Source organism: Varanus komodoensis, unplaced genomic scaffold (genome assembly GCF_004798865.1).
Source record: "Varanus komodoensis strain SLA01 unplaced genomic scaffold, ASM479886v1 scaffold11, whole genome shotgun sequence".
Lineage (NCBI taxonomy): Eukaryota > Metazoa > Chordata > Lepidosauria > Squamata > Varanidae > Varanus > Varanus komodoensis.
In genome coordinates this window covers 29,458,591-29,480,632 of record NW_025335317.1, presented here as the reverse complement: position 1 = coordinate 29,480,632, position 22,042 = coordinate 29,458,591, and the positions used below count along the sequence as shown (strand labels likewise).

Genomic DNA, 22,042 nt, shown 5'->3' with positions numbered 1-22,042 from the left:
ATTTGCCTTTTATTTTAATATTTTATTCTAGTTATTATTGTTAGTGGTGGTTGTATTATATTGGGTTTCAGATAATTCATTACCTATAGTTTTGTATATTGTCTTGGAATCAGATTTGAAGAAGTTTCATTTAAAGGATATATGAGAATTTATTACAATTTGTAAATGAAAATGCCCTGTTTACAATCCTAAATGTGAAGAACATTTTCTCCTGCAGTGTTTGCAGATTCCCAAACATGTATCCATATTCCCAAAAGGTATACTTGAAAAATGCATTCCTTTCTCAAACTGCCCAAATTTTGAAGAGTGCACAACATTTGCAAAATGTGCAGTTTTTAAATCAGCTGCACATTAGTCTGTGGGAAAATTTGCACATAGGAAATGTTAATGCAACTTTCATGTTTGAGTGTTGTTCATTTTGTTCTGTTCTCCTGCTTGTACCAAACTTTGATTGTAAATGCAAAGGCAAATTGAAAAGAGACAAGAAGCACACCGATGGTCAGACAGTGTCCAAGCCTTCACACAGCAGATGCTGGGAGCAGTGTCAAGGTGTCAGAGAACAGAACTGTGTGTACATCCTGCCCTGTGGCCTCTTAGTCAGCCTTCTGTCCTTGGCTGCAATAAAGGATGCTGGCAGCATTGAAGAAAGATTTGAGCACTGGTCTAGTTGATTTCAGCACACTGAAAGGGTAGTGGGAGAAGTATCTTGTCTTTTGCTTCAGACAAAAAAATACAGCCAAAGAAATATCCCTGAGATGCCACAGACTGAACCTGAGATCTCCTGTATGCAAAACCTGGGGTTCTTCCCTTATTCTTTTTCACTGAGGAAGAAAAGTGTTGGCTTAATCCATGGGCTGTTAGCAAGCAGGGAAGAGACCAATACTACTCCAAAGGGATCATTTTGTTATCTTTTTGATATATAAAAAAGAAAGCAACCCTCAGAAGTGAGAAGACAGGAACACACTTCTGGCAGAGCTGAGTTTTGGCTCACTGATTGCTGCATTATGTATGAGAAGCTGCACGTTTAGAGAGTGAACATTTGCTGATTTGTCAAAAGCACAAACATGAGGTCCTGTTCATCTCCTTGACATATTAGTTCATCCAATGGAAAATACTGTCAGACAATTTTAATTGATGAGTACACTTTTTTCTGACCCAGGCAGCTTGCTCTAGGTTTTTTTTTAGGTGTTGTTGTTGTTGTTGTTTTTATTATGCATTTATCCATGAAAGAGGCAAATCAGATCGGAAGACTTTAAAAAAGGGGAAAAGTATATTCTGCAAGATAAAACAGCTGGCACCTGGTATTTAATAATCCAATATATTGTCATTAGCAATTAATAAAAAAGCAGATGCTGCCTCCTGGTTATATTCCAGGGATACACCGCCCTTTAACTCATTAGGAATCACAGAGAGAATTCTTAAATAGTGGAGCTCTTGATGGGCTTTTTGCAAAGATGCATTTAATTTAATTGCACTTCCATGAGAAAGTGCCTATTCTTAAACTCATCTATTCTGAAATTATAGAATTCAGGTTTTAGAGCTGAATTTAAGGGAATGCTAAAAAAAAATTAGTGGTATAAGAGCCTGACTCAAAGCAGCTATACTACCAAATGCTGCCTAATTCTAGCTAAAATAATTGGCAGACCTGGACAGTGTGAAAGGTTGGTCTTCAGTGGACTTGGCAAACTCCAATATGAGTTCAAGCAGGTATAGCTTTCATGTAGTCAACATTATTTCTCTGGTTAAATGAAAAACTCTCCTCTTAATCTGCATAGCTTTGGTAAATCTGTGGAGAGTGGCCACTGACCAGCTAGATTAGTTCTACGTAGTGTTAAGTATTTTCTTGTTCAACAGTTCTGAGGAATTCCCTTCAAGCTTCTAATGAGCTACTCCTTAAGGATAACAATGTATAGAAACATTAAAGGGTTATTTGAATTCAGGGCTTTTAAAAGCAGCATCTGTTTTCTAATGACAAACAGTTCAAGTTCAAAGTTTTTAAAAATGGTCTCTATATATACTTTGCTGAACTTTCTTTTCTTTTGACATAGGCGCTGGGAAGTTTTTACTTTCTGCATGAATCCTTGAAAAACATTTACCAGTTTGACTTTAAAGGTAAGACCAGTAATCCTAATCCTATATACACTGTCCTGGGAATTACAATGCTACTTTTCAGCATATAGGATTTCAGCATAAACTTTTTATTATGTTTTAATATGGGGTATTTTATATTGTATCACATTGTATTTATATTGTTTTATATTGATGTGATGTTATAAGCTACCTAGAGAGCTTCATCTCTTGGGCAGTATAGTAAAATATATAAATAAATAAAAGTGTTGCATTGGTTGACTCTGCTCATTACAAAAAGCAGCCTGGCTTGCTTTTTCAGGAGTACTTTCCCACATCAAGTATGAGTTTGCTTCTGAGTATTCACTTGAGAAGAGGCTGCATCTAGTCCAATGTTGTGATGAGAACACCTGTGTGGGACCTATGTTTGCACGTGTGCTTGTTCTGTTCATGCTTTACCTTTCTAGGTGTATAGGGGCCTAAGAAGTTTTAAACATACACCTCAAAATGAATGTATGAAGAGACACAAGGCTTGTTTACATATGACAACAGTCAACTGTGGTTTAATATACTTGTGATAGTTACTGTGTTGTGCTACATGCCAAGCGTGCCGTGCCTTGTCATATTGTGCAAACCTTGGCAACAGAAGCTGTGGACTTAGACAATCCTCACATTTACATAAAACAAACCATGTGTTATTTGGGGGTGGGTTAATCCTCAAACTTTCCCTACTGCTTGGGTTTGCACAACACAGAAAGCTAGATGACATGCAGAAATGGCACCTGTGGACACCAGTACAACCCCCACAGGAAAATTAAGCTACACTGGGCTGTCTTGTCATACCAACCAGGACAATATTCTTTGACTCTCTGACAGCAATGGGTAGCATCCAGTTGTGCTCCAGCACTAGCTTCCCTCTTCTCTCACAGCAACACTGCAAAGGTGATAAGGAGAAGCCGAACACATAGCATATTTGAGGAATGGCACATGAAGAAGATTCCATATTTAATTACTTATATGCAGTCAAAAATACTGGAAAGCAGATGATCTTAGCAAGAGTTTGCCTGAAGCCACCTACCCAGGGCTGAGTCAGCATTTGAGCCTAGGTCTTCCTAGACCTTATCACAGTTAAGTACTCTAACCACTACACCAACTGGTTTCAGTCATGAAAAGCTAATGTTAATAGAATTATGATTTAATTATGTATTGATTGAAATTTTATGTCACCATTCCACAAAAATAACACTCAAGATGGTTAACAATGTGCTTAATGTGTTTATGTTTGAAGATTTAATGCATACTTTTTCCAGTGTACGAAACTGTGTTGATAATTATAAAGATGCCTCATTTTGGAATTTGAGAAATGTCTCTTATAATTTCATTATAAAATTCTCATAAACTTCACTTAGCTTATTGAGACAGGTCACATTCGTTTTACATCTTTTCACCACATTTATTTGAAACATCATTGAAATGGTACGTGAATTAATTGTCTCAACTGTTCAGTTTCATTATTCTTGTTCTTACCTAAGATAGATTGCCCCCTTTCTTGTAATTGAAGGCGGGATTGGGGGGGGGGTCTGTCTTCAATAACAGATTTGAGCAGCAGTTCTGTGAGTACTGTATTTCAAGGTTTAAGTACCATAAATCAATCTAGTCATCATCTTCTTGATGTCCAAGTAAAATCTTAGACATAATGTCAAAGACTCATCACAGCATATTTTATTCCCCTATGTGAACAATGTAAATTGCAGTAGTCACATGTGAACTTTTTAATGAGAGAGTAACTTTCTGTCCACTAATTTTTCCATATGTAACAACTCAATGATCCCTGAACTATAATAGAGGTTATTCTTAATCAAGGGAATTGTGATATTAATCTGGATTTTGCTTCCACCACCAAAGTCAGTCTTCACCCTGCTCTGATCTATTTAGCATGAAATCTAACATTTCCCTGTATACCCCAAAAAACCTTGTCAGGGGGATCTACCTGTGAGAAGTCTTTTATTGGGCTACTGTGGGAGGGGAGACCAAAATCAAGAAATTTGCCTCAATGGTGCAGTGTTGATTGATTGATTGATTGACAAATTTCTATAGTGCACTAATGGTCTGCACTAAAAGGACTCTCTAAGTGGTTTATATTCCTCTGCCTGAGTTTTGGCAGCCCCCAGTTTCCACTGGGGCCCCACTAAACACAGTAAACAATGTTCAGTATTTCTATACCACTGCTGCCTCTGGAGAGACTTTTGATGCAAAGGGAAGAAAGGTAGGGAGAATTCCATTTTATGTACTTGTCCTCTGCTCACACAGTGTTTAATTTCACTCTTAACTACATTTCTATATTTTCTTTCTTCCCTGTGTATAAACGGGATTCCTAGTCTCCATTCTCTTCAGTGACCAAACCTAGACCTCCTTAGCTTCAGCAGGGCAGTAATCCAGTCCATTCCTCCATTCATCATTGTGTATATAAAGCCTGGTTATGTTAATAGAGGTATTATAAATGTTCCTTATTTCTTCCTAGCTAAGAAATATAAAAAGGTTATGGGGAAAGAAATCTACTCAGACACATTAGAAAGTACGCCTATGCTGGAAAAAGAGAAGTTTCCACAGGATTATTTCCCAGAGGTAAGTATAAACAAATGGGCATTCCAAAGGGTTAAGGGCTTAATTGTGATCTCTTTTGCACTAGTAACATGGCTACAGTGACTCCATAGGCCTACCAGTTATAAAGGTAAGAGCCTTCTTGCTACTAGTGGCTTATTCACTGGTTGTTACTTCTCAGTGTCCAATCATAAAAAAAACACCACCAGGAAGTTGTGGTGATATAAACAGATCAGCTTTGTTGCAGAACCTTCCCTTTTTTATTTTTTATCTCCAACTGAAATCAAGAGGAGGGAAGTCAAGGGTAGGTTGTTATAAAATTGCATCAGATGTGTTCCACCAGCATATTTGTCCTAGTGGTCTTCCCCCAGGTCCTGTTGACCTTCAAGCAGCATAACACAAGTATAGTGTTGCATTCTCAAATCTTGTACCAACCCAATCAGCATTGTTTACCCTCTGAATCAAAAACATTTAATTATACATGTGTGCACACAGAAGTGAGTCCATGTGTGCTTATTAAGAGTCTTAATGAGCTGTGGTGAGTAGCTGTGCAAGCAGTGACTATTAATATGCTTACTCAGCAAAATGTGCATCATCTTTACATTGCTTATGTGTTTACACCATCTTCTAATGTAACAGTTATGTTCTTTTGATAGGGTGCATGTTACCCTTGGTTTAAGACTGATTCCTTTTCTTTTTATTACTGCCGCTTAAGGATGATCTAAAAGTAATTACAATGATTGAGGCATAATGCAATTCAAAATAATTACAGCCCACTGCATATAAAAGTAACAAAACTTTCTGAACTGATTTATGGGTTCTCTTGGCTGTGCATGAATCTCAAACAATGCCTTTGGGAGCAACACTCCAGATAATGTTAGGTCATTTTTAAAAAGCAGATTTGTGTAGTCTTTAAGGGCTGAGTAATTTTTTCCCCTTCCATAGTGAGAAATTGGTTGTTATCATAGATCACCGATACTGCTCAAAGCTCTTGTGAAAGATGAATTAATTTCACTAATGCTTTAATGCAAACCTTTCATGGAGAAGCCTGTACGGTGATAACCTTACTGCAGCCTCTCCTTTCTCAATGATGATTTATGTTTTCTTTTAGTAGATGAAACTGCCTGTATTCACAATCTGTCTGCTGGCTAAAGGAATCTTATTAACAGGAAAACTAGTGAGAGACTTAATATTATATAAGGTGAAAGATGCTGAACTCATTTCTTGGGGCATGAAGTTGCCATATTCTAAAATCTAGATAACACTTTATTGAAGACCATAGATAATCCTGAACAGCTTTGATATTTGGTCCAGGGTCACAAAAGGTATCTTACTTTCTGAGAGGTCACTGTTTTGGAAGCATGTATCTTACTGGAAAAATGAGTTGAAATGGCAGACTTGGGCTTGATGACAGCAGTAGGGTACTGTTGAACTCCCTTGGTCTTTGGGACCTTCTTTAGCTCTCTTCGGGTCTTTGAAGACAACTGAGAAAGTCTAAGCTGGTTATGGAGTGAACCAGGGGAAACTTGCTTATCATAAACTGAGTATTAAAAAACTCCAAAATTCTGTTTGTCTTAGTTCTTCTCCCTCCCCACTAAACTATTTTATGTCTGTACATAAAGCAACATAATAGTTCATATCAGCTTCTTGTCACTTCTAAACCCAACACAATCTCATTGGTCATTCCTTCAAAAATGTCCCTGGCTTTCTTCTGACCTTCACAACATGACAGGTGGAGTCAGCAGGTATAGCCCCATTCTGTAAAATTGTAAGCATGTTAGCCTAACCCCAAATAGATCTGCCCTGGCACAATCAGTTTTCATACATTTCCACATTGTAAGTCTGAAGTCCTAATTTGTATTGGCAACAAATATGAAATTAAGTATGAGCCAGATCAACACAGAAGCATGGAATTGGTTACCTTAATTATTCCCACTTTGTTGTATGTTTGAGCCCTTTACAGATAGAATTTATGTTAAGAATGCATAGATACATGCATCTATCTCTCTCTCTCTTTCTCTCTCTCTCTCACACACACACACACACACACTTATGATGGCTGTTTGATTGCAGTGACAAGATTTGCAAAATCATGGGCAGGGGAAGGCCACAGGAAATATTTTCCCCAGTTCATGTGCTAGTGGGATTTGCATAATTATACTTTCCTATGCAGCTTGCAGTGTTGTGCAAATCCAGCAAGGGTGGGTTCCTGAAATCATTAACCCCTGGGCTCTCTTGTATTTTAATATAATGCTGCTTTTTGTGTGACAGTAACATATCAAGTAGAGATAACTTGGTAAGAAGGCTTCAACATGGATATCATATTTGCTGAATGTTGTGTAGACATGATTCAATATATGAATAAAACATTCAAGAAAATAAATCATTGAGCAATTTGTTTTGCTTAACAATGAAAAAATAGAAAAGTTGTTTCTTCAATCCTGTTAACAGCACTATGATAAAATTAGATCAGCAAAATTACAGGTAAATATAGATATGAGACAAGAAAAGAAATTTACAGAAATAGTAGTTGAAAGTTCTTAGTGGTATTTGTGGAAAAATTGTTTATCTTCCTGCTTTTTAAATATTTGTTTTAATTTATTTTCATGTGCTTAAATCAAAAGAATAATTGGCAACTGATATCTATGCTTCACCCATAATAAGCACAAATTGACAAAGATTTCAGAATATTCATGGCATTTTCTTCCTCTCTCTTACTGGTGCAGTTTGGTGCATTCTGTTTTAAATGGCCAGTCTTGATAAATCATTTGCTTCAGGCTTGATTGAGCCCTAACATTTGTGGGCTGGAAATACAGTTATTCTTTGAGGTCTCTGTGCATCACACATGTGGGCTTTGCACACATGCATGGAGCTGTTTCGGGAAGATTCCAAAGTTGATTAATTAGTATTCGGCAGGAGCCCAGCCCCCAGTGCGGCTAGTGTAAAGGCAGGGCTACCACCGAGAACTCAACTCTTCTTCTACTATCATCGTGAGCTCATTGGGAAGTTCCTCTTCCACTTACCTCACAAAGTTGTTCATCTTCAATGATTTCTCAGTTTTCTGTTCTTAGCGGGTCCCTTTTTTATGTTACCTTCTGTTTACAAAAAAGAAAGAAAGAAAAAGACTGTTCCCTTCACCTCATTGAATAGACAAGATAGTGCTCAAAGCCCCGTTCTGCAATTGTACGGCATGTGGCAGTAAACTCCCTCCTACAGATAGCCACTCCCTCTCCCTCTTTTGTTTGGAAGACTCTCATGTCATCGACTCCTCCTGCCATTGCCAGGCTTTCACTAAACAGGCAAGGAAACATCGAGCAGACTGGCTGAAAGCCAAACGGCAGAACCGTGCCCTTCATGCAGAAGATGCCCAACCATCCACCTCCAGGGCACCAATTCCTGCTAACAGAGACAAAGCCTTAAACCTGTCACCAGCAAAAGCACCAAAACTGAGGAAACAGAAAAAATCAGACAAGAAGACCAAAGCTCCAAAATTGCTTACCCTTACTAAAGAGAAGGAGAGCCATAAACGTGCTCAAAAGCGCTCGGATATTCCACCTGTTACTGGCCTCCCATGTACAGTAGACACTGTGCCATCCAAAGAGCTGAGCCATCCTTCTGCTCCAACACTGAAACAGACACAGGAGCCTCTCTCTCAGCCTCTGAAAAGTACCTTGGTCTCGGAAGGGGAAATTCACAATCCATCCCCAGCAATCTTACTAAGACCAGATCATGCCTTCATACAGAGACATGCTTTACCTGTACCTTTGATTCCTCCAAACAGAAGGAATGTTTTCCTCCAAACAGAACAATCCGGACCTTGCTCCCACTCTCTATCTCCACCTGCTTCAGGATACAAAAATGCTGAACTCCCCCTTGACACCAATGGGACTTGGATGCCAATTATTATACAGAGTGATGGGGCTCTGTCAACTCCAGACACAGATGTTCCCATTGGAATTCATCCAGATCTCACTGATATTTTTCCCAGCCTGGCCCCAGCTTCATTGTTCTACTCTCTGGATCCCTAGCAGATGCTAAACAGATGGCTCTTCCCTGTGAAAGACAAGCACTCTCCAGCTTGCCTAGACACCGATCAGACCTAGCCAAACATCATTCAGAATGTGGACAATATTCATCAATCTCATCCATATCCTCTTGGACCAATGCCAATATATACCATATACGCGATGTATCAGTACCAATGATAGATTTTCCATGTGTGCTGGAGGACTCAGGCCTCTTCTCAGCCCAAGTACTCCTCATGGCTCACAGTCTCAGGCTTAACCCCAGGAACCTACTAGTGCAAAAGATCCAGTTTTCGAAGCAGTCTACGCAAAGTTCACTAGTCCAGTCACCATCCCACTGCTACCTACCTTACTTGATGCAGTGTGCCACAAATGGAAGTCCCCAGCATCGGTAGCCCTTCCACCTTGTAGACTCGAAAATATGTATTGGGTTCAAGAGAAAGATGCTGAATTTCTCTTTCAATGCCCTCAACCTAACAATTATCTCAGAGTCATTCTAGGAGGGAGTATGCCAGTCCATCTGACAAAGAAGGTAGATGCCTTGATGTTATTGGTCACTGTTTCTTTTCCTCTGCCACTCTCTCAAAGATGGTGAATTCCAAGCTACCATGGCTAGATATCATTTCATGCTATGGGACAGAGTAGCATCCCTGTGCTCTTCTCCTGCCAAAGACTAATTAATCAGCTTTGGAATCTTCTCGAAATCTCCACACATGCGCACATGGAAGTTAATATTGTGACCATCTCTCACAAACATGGAGAAGAAACATTTTTCTATTCAAACCATACACTGGCCTGTCATGGATTGGCTGAAGATGTAAATTGAACATGTCCTTATTTGATGGATGGCATTTCATAGTATTGGCTAGTTGAGTCCTATAAGGAAAAAACCTGATCTACTTTACCTCCGTTTTCCCATTACATTGTTGCTTCAAATTTTAGGAAAATTTGCAAGGGAGGACATTTGGTCATGACTGACTGAAATTCAATGGGCCTGTGAGTGGCAATACATGCAAAGCTTACCTCATTTTCAGATTTTTCAGCCAATGTTAAATATTTATTTTTTTCTGAGCAATTAAAAACATTTGCTGTTATGCCCATTTGTCTACAAAGAACTGCATCCAGCTAATTTGCTTAAATAGATAATCTACTAGAACAGTTTCAGTGATTTTTATAAGGAAAAAAAATCTGTAGGAAGGATTAGACACCCAATTTAATCAAGGTTTAAGGCTCATATTGGAACAATCCAATAGATCTGGTAGTTGAATGTTTTGGCCTGTAGTTCCCATCAGCAATAGCCATTGTAGTCCAAGCTGTGGGATGATGGAACTTGTAGGCCAGTATGCCTTGTAGGCCAGATCTAAGCCACCCCTGCTATATGATATAATTGCTCAGGTAATGTAAAGCTCTGCCAAAATCATGGCTACATTGAATCTTATCTTTCTTCGTCGTGGTCTCTGTGCATCACACATATGCACAGTGTCTCAATCAGGAAGATTCCTCTAAGCTTAGAATTTTCTGGTGGGAGTCCCACACCCTTTTTTGTTACTTGAATAGCTGGGTTCCCACCATTTTTTCAGTTCGCTTTTAAACACCGTTTGCAGTGCCTCAGGATCCTCTACCTATATGATTACCTCAGCTTTCCTCAACATTTCTCATGTAATTTCCTACACTTTCATGGAAGAAGGGGTGAACAGTCTGCTGATCAGATTCTCAGACGATACTAAAACCAGGGCAGTGGCCACAACTGAGGAGCAGGTACTCCAGATCCAAAAGGATCTGGACAGACTATGGAAGTGGGCAGGTGACAACAGGATGGCGTTCAATGTGGATAAGTGCAAGGTCTTGCACTTGGGGCATAGGAATAGCTGTCATAGGTACAGGTTAGGTGACAAGTGGCTGGAGAGCAGCACTTGTGAAAGGGACCTCGGGGTGCTGGTTGACTGCAGGCTAAACATGAGTCACAAGTGTGATGTGGTGGTCAAGAGGGCGAACGCCACCCTTGCTTGCATAGCCAGAAGTGTGGCTTTCAGATCAAGAGAGGTATTACTACCACTCTACATGACTCTGGTGCGCCCGCAACTGGAGTATTGTGTTCAGTTTTGGGCCCCTCATTACAGAAAGGATATAGCCAGGTTGGAGTCAGTGCAGCGTAGGGCCACAAGGTTGGTGGCCGGTTTGCAGGGGATGGGGTATGAGGTGAGACTGAAGGAATTGGGTCTCTTCAGCCTGGAGAAGAGGAGACTCAGAGGGGATATGTTGGCAACATACAGGTATGTGAGGGGAGGACACATGGAGATGGGTAGAGACCTGTTCTCCCCTGCAGAGGAGGGCAGGATGTGCTCCAATGGAGCAAAGGTCAGGGAACTAAGGTTCAATTTAGATGCCAGGAAGTGCTCCTGACAGCTAGGGCCCCTAGAGTATGGGATGTGCTTCAGAACAATGGCTACCTCCAATATGCCTAAAAATGTATGAGAGGACAAAGCACCTCAAGCTTGAGGGCGTTAAACAGGAAAAAAGGCTTGAAAAAAGCAGCTTTGCCCAGCTGCCAGTTCCAAACGTTGCAGTTCACCACTTTGTTTAACCACTCTGACCACATCATCTGCTTTGACTACGCTAGCAACTTGAGCGCTACGTGGCTCCACCATCTTGGAGCTTGATAAGGATGGTTGCCACTTTGCCATATCAGGACTTCTTGTGATAGAGCCCTCAGTGCAGAGCCCTCAGTGCAGAGCCTTCCGTGCAAGAGCCCTTGATACCAAGCCTTCGGTACAGAGCCCTCGATACAAGGCCCTCGATACCGAGCCCTCAGTGCGGAGCCCTCAATACCGAGACTTTAGTTATAGAGTCTTCCATACAGAGTCCTCCATACCCAGCTCTCAAGGCAACAGATGGCAACAATGCACTATCACTCCAACTGTGGTTCCAGAGACGAAGAAGGCCTTTTTTTCATGCCCATATGGACTAGAGTCTAGACACAGCTTGATGCATGGCCATCAGTCCCTTTCAGCTGAGGACACATTTGTACCCATGGCCTCAATTCTCCAGTACCAGCTCTACTCATCCAGACAGCAAGACCCTTTACCCAACTGCCCACAATACAAATGGCAATCACAGGACTATCGCTGCTGCTGGGATGATACCCAGCCTCAATAAGACAAGAAATGCATCGATTCTGACAGGAGACAGCACCTAAAAGCAGCACAAATTTGCCTCTTAGCAACCAACCCCTACTTGGGGACTGCTTAAATCACCATTCCCACCTGGGAATTCATCACATATGACTGGTAGTTGCTTCAGGGTACAGTATGAATGCAAAATAAAACTTCCCTGCACCTTCCCCCTCCGAGCCTACCAGAGAGAGTTCCTAAATTACTACCAAAAAGTGCGATAGACCAGTCCGAGGTTATACAGTGTCTATTCGCACTACTTTACCATTTCAGAAAGAGTGAGGTCAGCAAAGAAGTAAATCATTTTATCCCATTCAAAAAGTTCTGAATGGTAATTCCATGCAAGGCATTATGTCGCTGTTAAGAAATGGAGGTTAGTTCACACTCTTTGATTAAATAATACATACGTTCATGTCCGCATCCATTCCGCAGTTCCAGATCAGTACTGACACCCTCAAATTCAAGGTGCTACCATTCAGGCTCTCCATGGTACAGATAATATTTACCAAATGCATGGCTTTGGCATGTACACTTTGGTGACTGCAAGGGATCCACATTTACCCCTGCTTCAATGAATGGTTGCTAGTAGTGGACATGTAATAGGACTTACTATGATCATTCAAGATTACCTGCATGACTCTTACTGCTTGGGTCCATACATTGCCAAGAGAGAGAACATTTTATCCCTTCACAGACCATGCCAAACCCTGGGGAGGTTCTCCATTCCATGCCGGCTCTGTGCCTATCTCAAGACTGGGTGGAGAAGCTCAAGTCTACAGCCTCCAACCTTCCTACCAATTCAAGGGCCCCACTGGAAGAATTCAGCAGTTACTAGGGCACATGACATCGACTGTTGCCATGATGCATTATGTCAGGCTATGAATGCACCCACTATGAATATTATGTTTTACAAAAGCATCTCGACTCAGGCTTGACTTGCCAAGAAACACTCTAATTCTGCACAGGATCTATTGCAGAGACTTCATTCCTACTTCTGGAACTGACAGGCTCACTAACCACTGATGCAGCTCTCGCCAGTTGGGGCATACATTTCACTGACTGTGTACAAGATACTCCTCATTCTCCAGGATGTGCTGGTCTGCAAAGACACCCAAATATCCTTGGGCAATACCAGCCCTTTATTTCTATATCAACAAACAGGGTGAAACAGGATCTATTGTACTGATTCAGTTGACCCTACGTATATAGGACTGGTACATTGGTGACATCACCTTAAACGAGCTCGACTGTCTTTAGAGCAGAATGGCTGTAGACCATTATGAGACGTCACCTCAAAGAAGATTGGACACTCCTAAACCAGTACGGCTGTAGGCCCAAGTATTACTGCCAACACACTCAACTGTAACCCATTCCAAGTCACTCAGCACAAACACCCAGAATGACATCTTCACTACATGATACCCCATGAGTAGACCTCTTCACTTTGAAAGAGAATCCTCCACACAGTGGCCACCATCCAAAGCTGGAGGCCACAAGATTACCAGGCTATATGCATCCTGCATACCATGGATGGGAACTGTCCCCTTTGCTTCTCTACACTTCTTCTTATCTTGAAGACAATAACAAACATGTAGACTGGCTATACATGAGCTACCATGAGAAAAGCATGGTGCCTCAGGCAACCCTCCAATCTAACCACACAGGAAACAATAACATGTCCCAATGGTCATAGGCTTTGCTTTACAGTGTGACAGACCCCTTATTTAATGGCCTCAACTACTACCCTGCCCCCCTCCAACTATAAGCTCCTTCTCCTATCCAAGCTCCAATGTAAGTGCAACCCCAGTGTGGTTCTCCACTAATAACTTCCTTGCAGTCCTCCTAATTACTTGACTGCTACAGCCATTGACTTGGGCCCACAAACCCAAGATGTCCTACAGGCAGCATCACATCAAAATACCAGATGCTTTCTCTTATCAGGGAACCTGGAGATTACGCGACAGACCTTTTCTTCTACTCTGCTGTGTCAGCCTTACTAAATATACAGGAGTACCCATACCCTGTGCCAAGAGGTCTTACACCAACTTCTATTAAAATACTCCAATCTTCACTCTCCATCAAAATACTTCTATCCAAAATCTCCTACTTGCGAGGTCTTATGAGGGCTAGTTGGATTACTTACCCTTCCTTTATGGCCCTCTTGAGAGGTTTCAGAGTCTGGATCTTCCTGTCCATTCCACTGTCCCCTGTACGAACCTCTCCATGGTGTTACATCCACTAATGAGTCACCATTCAAAGTCAGTTCATAGAGCACAAATTCTCTGCCCACTACAGAATGATCCTCCAACCTCACTTACCTCAAGGAGGAAGTGATACTCCATACCTGTCTGTCCATTCTCCCTAATTCTCTCCCTCCTACTATGCCAGTGATCTTGGAAGGTATAGAACTATAGGAACTACACCTACAGTGATCTTGGAACTATACCTATTACTGTCTATTGACATTAAATGCCAGTACATTCACTTGACATTTCCCACACCCTAGCATTTTATTGTTCCTGAATCCAGTTGTTTGCAATCAAAGCCTTTGTTCACCAAATATATGAACCACTTCAATAATGATTCAGTCCATACCCAATGGTGTCATACAGACAATTAAATTAGCATACCCGTTATCAACTGAGGCTACCAGACACTCTAAAAGTACATTACATTGGGGTGATATTGGCGTCTGTGGCACTCCAAGAGAGACCACCATTCCATGTGTTGTCCAGACCAGATGTGTGTGCGACAACATCCACCTTCTTCCACCACTTTTGGCTCCATATTAGAGCCAGACAGGGCTGCTCCCTAGGCTGGGATATGCTGTTACCTATTTTTATGTACAACACCTCCCACCTCCTTTATAGTAAGCTTGCAAGTCACCCATATGTGTGATGCACAGACACCACAATGAAGAAAGGCAGGTTGCTTACCTGTAACTGTCGCTCTTCGAGTGGTCATCTGTGCATTCACACAACTCACCCACCAGCCCCACATTGGTGTCAGTGGATGTGTATGAATATAATGATAGGACATTTACAGACATACACATAGGGCAAACAACAGTCTCCAGTTGAATTGAGAAAATGGCGGGAACCCAGCTACTCAAGTAACAGAAAAGAGGTAGGGCTTCCACCAGAAAATTCTATGCCTAGCTAGAGGAATCTTTCCAACTGAGGCACTGCGCAGGCGCAGAACCCATATGTGTAATGCACAGATGACCACTCGAAGAACAACAGTTGCAGGTAAGCAGCCTGCCTGTGTCATGCACTTTGAATGCTTGTCTTGGTGCATTCTCATTTGAAGTGTTTAAGGATAATTTTATATAACTTATTAGCAGGTTCATCTCCTTCTGTTTTTTGTATTTTTATGTGCTTATATTATACTTTATTTTACTTTTCCAGTGTAAATGGTCCAGAAAAGGATTCATACGAACAAGGTGGTGTATTACTGACTGGTACGTAATATGAAAGGAGAAGTTATGTATATAACAATGTTATGTTGTACACAGGTGCACTATTGTGAAGAAATTGTAAACCAGCAGTTTGCATGGTGCTTAGTTGTCACAGCAGGAATAACTCATGCAACTTTTTAGCCTAACTTCATGTCACTTGCAAAAGGAAGTTTATGCATTTTGAATTTATGCATGAACAAGGAATTTGATTCTGAAAATCACATGATTAAATATATGATGTACAGCTTCCAGCAGAATTGTTAAAATGTTTTTTGGCTGAAAGAAACAATCATCTGTGTATTACATTTGTTTTTGCACCAACTTTTGCATAGAAAAGAAAAGCTTTCTTTCCAGTATGTGATAAAATCAATGGATAACAACTTCTGCAATTTATTTATTATTAATTTTGTATTATGTTCATATTCTGCCTCTTTTTGCAAAGAACACAAGGCTGGTTGAATGGCCCTCCATTTCTTCTGTTTGGTCTCCACAACAACCATGTGAAGAAGGTTAGACGGATAGTAACTCATCCAGTCTTAGCTTCATGGCCAAGTGGAGATTAGAACGCTCAGATTCAGTCCAACACTCCAGTACATCACTTACAGACGTACAGTTTCATTTTCTGCGTTTTAATAGCATATTCATACAAATATTTAGCTGGCACTTCTAATAGCAAACCACATTTAGTACAAACTGTTTCACAAACAAGCTTCAAAATGTAGTTCTAAGTCATAGTTGAAAGCCACAAACAAGCTATATTCAGTTTGTCAGATTAGATTTGGATATACATACAAATGGTGGTTTTGGTAAACTAGCCAAAGTTTAGTGCATCTAAATGGGTCAGTCTAAAAAAGTTTCCCTTTATGTGCAACTTTATATGTTTAAACTATTTGTATACCATTTGACATCCTAAGATGTCTAAGTAACATACATAAAATGTGTGACATGCTATATAAAATCTAATATACAAACTGTGTAAAATAATAAATACATCAAAATATGCTAAAACAGAGCATTGCCATTACAAGTCAGGAACTATCTGTGTAAACTGATACATCTTCAAGAATTGTCTGATGCTATCCACAGTTTCCACCCTTTGGAACACATGTGGGAAAGCATTCTAGAGAATGGGTGCCAAAACCAAGAGGACATTCTTACATACAGTTACCTGACAAACATAGAAACATAGAATCAAGGTGAGTCAGAAAAGGCCTCCTGAGCCATCTAGTCTGACCCCTCCTCCAGCCAATTCCACTCATGACAGGCCTACCATGTGCATGTCCAGTCTATCCAGTCTAACACTCAACAACATATTGTTGCTCAATATGGTATGTACAGGAGGATACACTTAGCTAGATATCTTAGCTTTCCTTCGTAGTCCAGATAAAATTTCCATATGAATTCATAAAAAATTTCCTTAATTCTAATTGACATATTTTAATATTCTCTTATCCCATATTTTCCCCTTTCCACCTTCTCTATATCCTTCCCTAAATTCATTTCCCATGAGATTTTAAAGAGCATATATATCCTCCCTGTCTAATAAAATCATATGTATATACCACTTATAATCCTCCTTGTTTGCATACTACCTTGTGTCTCCCTGTACATCACAGTCTGCTCAAATTTCATAAGGTCTATCCACTTACTGTTTTTCTTCAACCATTCTATAGTTCATTGTTCCAGTTGCATAACATTAAACCAGGTTAATTTTTCTTTCCCAAATAATGCTATTACCCTTTCCTTATTATCCATTTTCTCCATCCAGTCTTTTACCCTAAATATTTGGGGGGTTTTAAATACTTTTCTCAAGCTGTCTCTCACTTTTTTTGGGAATCCTCTAATTTCTGTTACTGGAATTATTGGTGAAATTGTCAGCATAAATTCTTCCCTGGACGTCTCCCAAACTCACACCATATTTTTTTAAAGGTGATTTTCTATCTTTTTTACACACTTCTTATCATCCTGTTTAAGAAAAAGATTTAAAAGATTTGCTGTGGTTCTTTCTCTGCCCATATTATTTTATAAGGCTTCAATATATTTGGTATAAATCTTAATTGATTCACTTCATAATATAATTTAATATTTGAGAAACCTAATCCAGATTTTCTAATGCCCAGTCCCAGTGGCTTTATATCAGTATTAAATAATATAGTGACAAAAAGGCTAAGCAACTGTGAAATAAAGCCCCAACTAATGGGTACAGTCCAGTTGCTCAAAAGGATCAATGCACAAAAACACTGAAAAGTAAAAAGGTTGCACTCTTCCTGTTCCTCTTCCAAAGATCATTCAGCAGGAACTTTTAGGGCTGCTTTCTCGTTTATTCATTTGAATTCAGTTCTGTTCAGTTCAGTTCTGTTTTGTTTTCTTTTTAATATTTGAAAATAATTATTACTAATAAATTAGTCTTGATTAAATTATCTCACTAATCACACTTAATTTTAAGTACTAGTATTTTCACAAGCTGTTTCAAAGGAGCTAGAATCCAAAAACCTATAGAAAAAATAAGAGAAATTAGATATGAATTGTATATTATCTCTGCTTCTTCCCACAAGTGTTGGGAGCATTTGTTCACTAAGTGAGCTTGAAATGAAGCTGAAATCAGTATTTGAAGTATATTATATTTGATTATATTAGAGAGAAGATATTTGTAGTTTAAAGTTGTTGAAAACATTTGTGATTTTGTCATTCTTCTAGTGTGTGATATATTTCAAATACTTCAGAGCTGTCACTCTCATAAGGATTCCCCTGTGTTTTTCAAATGTAACTTGAGAGGCAACTTTTAAATAAAAATGGAATCCTATCTTATTCCCACATAGGAAAGGAAACATTGACTCACACCTATTCCATCTCTACTGATATTCTTTCCATTATAAGTTCATAAATAATGTTAGGATTTATTTCCAAATGTATTTTAATATTTGAAAATGTTTGGTGTTAGAATGAGTGTACAGAATTTTGAGCATAAACACTTAAAGGGAGTCTTAAACATAAAGTATCAAAATCTAGAGAGGCTCAGATTATTATTTGCATTCCTTCTTGCTATTTGTCCTTAGTTTTACTCTGAGTCTTCCTTTTCTTCCTTTTGTCACAGTGCCTTTGACTTGGTAAACATTCATCTTTTCCATGATGCTTCCAATTTAGTCGCTTGGGAAACAAGCCCATCGGTTTACTCAGGAATAAGGAATAAGGCCCTTGGTTATGTACTTGACAGGTAGGTAGTAGACTCTTTTTTGCCCTACATTTTTCATTGTCTTCTGAATATGAAAAGATTATTCTTGTAACTTTTTAAATGTAATCCAACTACAACTAGCACATTTTTTTAAAAAATGAAAGGTAAGCTTAGAATTGCCAAGTTCAGAAATTTTAGAAATCCTGCCATATGCATGAATGAACAAATCAGATGGGCCTTCCACTGTTGCCTGAAGGTCAATAAACATGTTCAACACTCTGTTTCTAGACCCAAATAGCATATTTGTATTGTACCTGCAACCTACTCATGGCAGTTTGGGAAATATTCTGAGCACCAGCACAAAATGGCAGGATGGCAAAGGACAAGTAACTTGAATACAAAATGCATTTTTCACCACTAAGGAAACAAGGTACATCTTTCACTACTTAAGAGACACCTATTTCACAACAGTCTTGGTTGCTCAGAGAACAAATATAGATTTTAGCTTCTGGTTTGGCCTGCTCGTGTTCATAAGTTATCTAATAGAGCTGTTGTTCCCAACACAGCACCCAGGAGCACCCTAAGGCAGCATTGAAAGGGTCTGAATGTGCTGGCAAATCTCTGAAAAAGATGTTATTGGAGTAAAAAAATATTCTAGGAGCTTTATACACACACATGATTTTATAGGAAATGCCTACAACTTTATACAAATGCATCAGCAGCATTGTAAGGTTCTCAATCCATTGTGTTATAGGAGGTGGGTGTTTATCCTTCAGTTTTGGAAAAAAAAAAAACCCTACCTTTTAACTCTTTAAAGTTCATTGATAATCCATTTCTACTTCCATTTGTTAATTTCTGCAAAGCAGGTCAATTATTAATACAGAGATTCAGGGATATCCAATGTACAAGAAATTTTTTGATGAATAAGATGCAGGCTAAGATTCATGCATGTGATGGCCAGATACCAAAGCCAAAATCTACTGAGTAGGAATTTTGTGAGGGCACCCACAGCAATTTCTCAAATTGTGAAAAGGGCCTGCAAGTCCAGAAAGTATAGGGTTCCTTGTAGTAGAAGACTCAGATGTATTGTCTGAGTTGGTGTGATTCAACTGTTCTGCACTTTGACTGTTCAGTTGGCTATTTCTAGTGGACTCTTAATCTCAATTCTGGCTTTACTGAACCAATATTCAATAAGGTGCTTTTTCAATCCCTTCTTGAATCAGGGCCACCAGACCCTGTGACTTACCAATATTTGTAAAATTTACAGTGCAGACATACTCAGGATATCTCAGCTATTCAGGCATAACCTATCTCAGTGGCCGATTTCAGAAGGTGGTGCTGGGGGACTATGGCTCTGTGCCATGGCAGTTATGCCGTGGAGTTCCACAGGGGTCCATTTTGTCCCCTTTGCTTTTTAACATCTACATGAAACTGCTGGGAGAGGTCATCAGGAGGTGTGGGCTGTGGAATCATCAGTACACTGATGATACCCAGTCTACCTCTCGTTTTCCACCAACCCAGGTGAGGCAGTGGCTGTGCTGAACTGGTGCCTGGCTGAGGTAATGGGCTGGATGAGGGCCAGTAAACTGAAGCTCAATCCAGACAAGAGGGAGGTCCTGTTGGTGGGCAGATCAGACCTCGGGATGGGGGACTTGGGCCTTGTCCTAAATGGGGTTGCACTCCCTCTGAGGGTCAGGGTTCACAGCTTAGGAGTGCTCCTCGACCCTGAGCTGTCTTTGGAAGTTCAGGTGACGGCGGTGGCGAGGAGCGCTTTCCTTCAGCTTCGGCTGATACATCAGCTGCATCCCTTCCTAGAGCATGACTGCCTGGCAACAGTGACACACGCGCTGGTAACTTCCCAATTAGATTTCTGTAACATGCTCTACTTGGGGCTACCCTTGAAGACGGTCTGGATACTTCAGTTGGTGCAGAATAGAGCTGCCAGGTTGCTGACGGAGACTGGGCGTTGTTCTCATATAACCCCAGTTCTCCATCAGCTCCACTGGCTCCCGATTGAAGTCCGGGCCCAATTCAAGGTGTTGGTTATGACCTATAAAGCCCTAAACGGCTTGGGACCTGGTTATCTAAAGGAACGCTTGCGCCCATATATTCCCTCCCACCCCTTGAGGTCAGCAGCAGATGCCCTCCTCCGGGAACCCTCTGTGAATGAGATTAGGAGGGTGAGCACCCAGAGGAGGGCTTTCTCTACGGTGGCGCCCCATTTATGGAATGCGCTCCCCAGAGAGGTCCGCCTGGCGCCGTCGTTATTTGTTTTTCGGCGCCAGGCTAAGACCTTTTTATTTAAAACTTATTTTAACTGTTAATTATTTATTAACTAGGTTTTTTGTTTAAGCCAAGAATGCACTGGGGGGGGAGTGTTATTTATTGTATTATTTATTGTATAATTTTAGTATTTATGTGTTGTGAGCCGCCCCGAGGCTTTGTTGCGATGGGGCGGCATAGAAATGTTTTAAATAATAAAATAAATAACTAATCCATGTTAAGTGATCAGGAGGGTGCACTCTTGCTTAAGAACATAAGACGTGCTTTGCTGGATAAGATTATGGTCCACCTGGGCCAGCATTCTTTGCAAGAATCCTAGCAACCAGCAGGCACTAGGTGGCCAAGTGGAAATTGACCAGTGATCTGCTAGTGGACCGTGATTGAGCCTCTGTCCAATTTGCTCTAATGAATATCATGTTAATAGGCTGCTTTCTGTAGTCTCAGCCGAGACTACTTTCTGTGCATTGGTAATATTCTTCAAGGGAATCTGTGGTTTACTTCCATTGCTTTTACTTTTATTGTGATGGTCTAAGGAACCTCTTGTTTATTATTAATGATTTTCTCTGTGTGTTCCTTAGACTTGTTGGGGACTTGTGGACCTCTCCACAAATGCCTTGACAAGAATTAGAAGATTGTCTGGTTGCAGTAGTGTTAATTGTAGGTCAAGGATGTCATGGTGGTATATCATTGCAATGTGACAGTGCCAAAATCAAGCCCAGCTCTCTTGCCTTTTAGAAAAGAAAACCCTCAATTTTAGGTGGTGCTACCACTGTGGGGCTTGCATTCACATAGATTGCTCATTTTGAGAAAGCAGCCAGCCACAGATCCGGACCTCCATAGTTAAATGATGGGCTGCCCAAGCACAAAAGGGTAGTTCTGTAAGAGCAGTGAATAATGGGAAACCCCTTTCATCAGCACTGCTAACCTTTTGGCAGCCACCAGCAAACTCTATTCTGATCTGCTGATTGGGGAGGACAATACACTGAAGCTCACTTTGAATGAATGCTACCACCAACAGTGCCCCCATTCACGAGGTTTTGGGAACCATCTTGGACCATTGTCTGCCATCACTCCTTCAGACAGTAGGAAAGGGGAAAGTGAGAGCATCTATAGGAAAGAAAGTACTTCTATTCTTGGCTTTTTAATCTCCCTTTAAAGCTCCATAGTTCTACATTTCCAGCTGAGCTGCAGAAGTGATATGGTGCCAGAGAGAGGTTTCAAGCCCTGCCTTTAAATCCCCTTATCTGCATGCCCTAATAATGCAGTT

At 40.4% G+C, this 22,042-nt stretch overlaps 1 protein-coding gene across 5 annotated transcripts in view; it reads left to right on the top strand.

Annotated features, from left to right (window-relative positions):
- INPP5A (inositol polyphosphate-5-phosphatase A) overlaps positions 1-22,042 on the top strand; it is a 429,997-nt gene that overhangs the window by 229,539 nt on the left and 178,416 nt on the right. For all 5 annotated transcript variants that reach the window (XM_044420719.1, XM_044420716.1, XM_044420718.1 and 2 more), the window contains 4 exons: positions 2,049-2,112; positions 4,589-4,692; positions 15,271-15,323; positions 18,415-18,534. In XM_044420719.1, the coding sequence (XP_044276654.1) occupies positions 2,049-2,112; positions 4,589-4,692; positions 15,271-15,323; positions 18,415-18,534 (341 nt within the window). The remainder of the gene's footprint in view (positions 1-2,048; positions 2,113-4,588; positions 4,693-15,270; positions 15,324-18,414; positions 18,535-22,042) is intronic.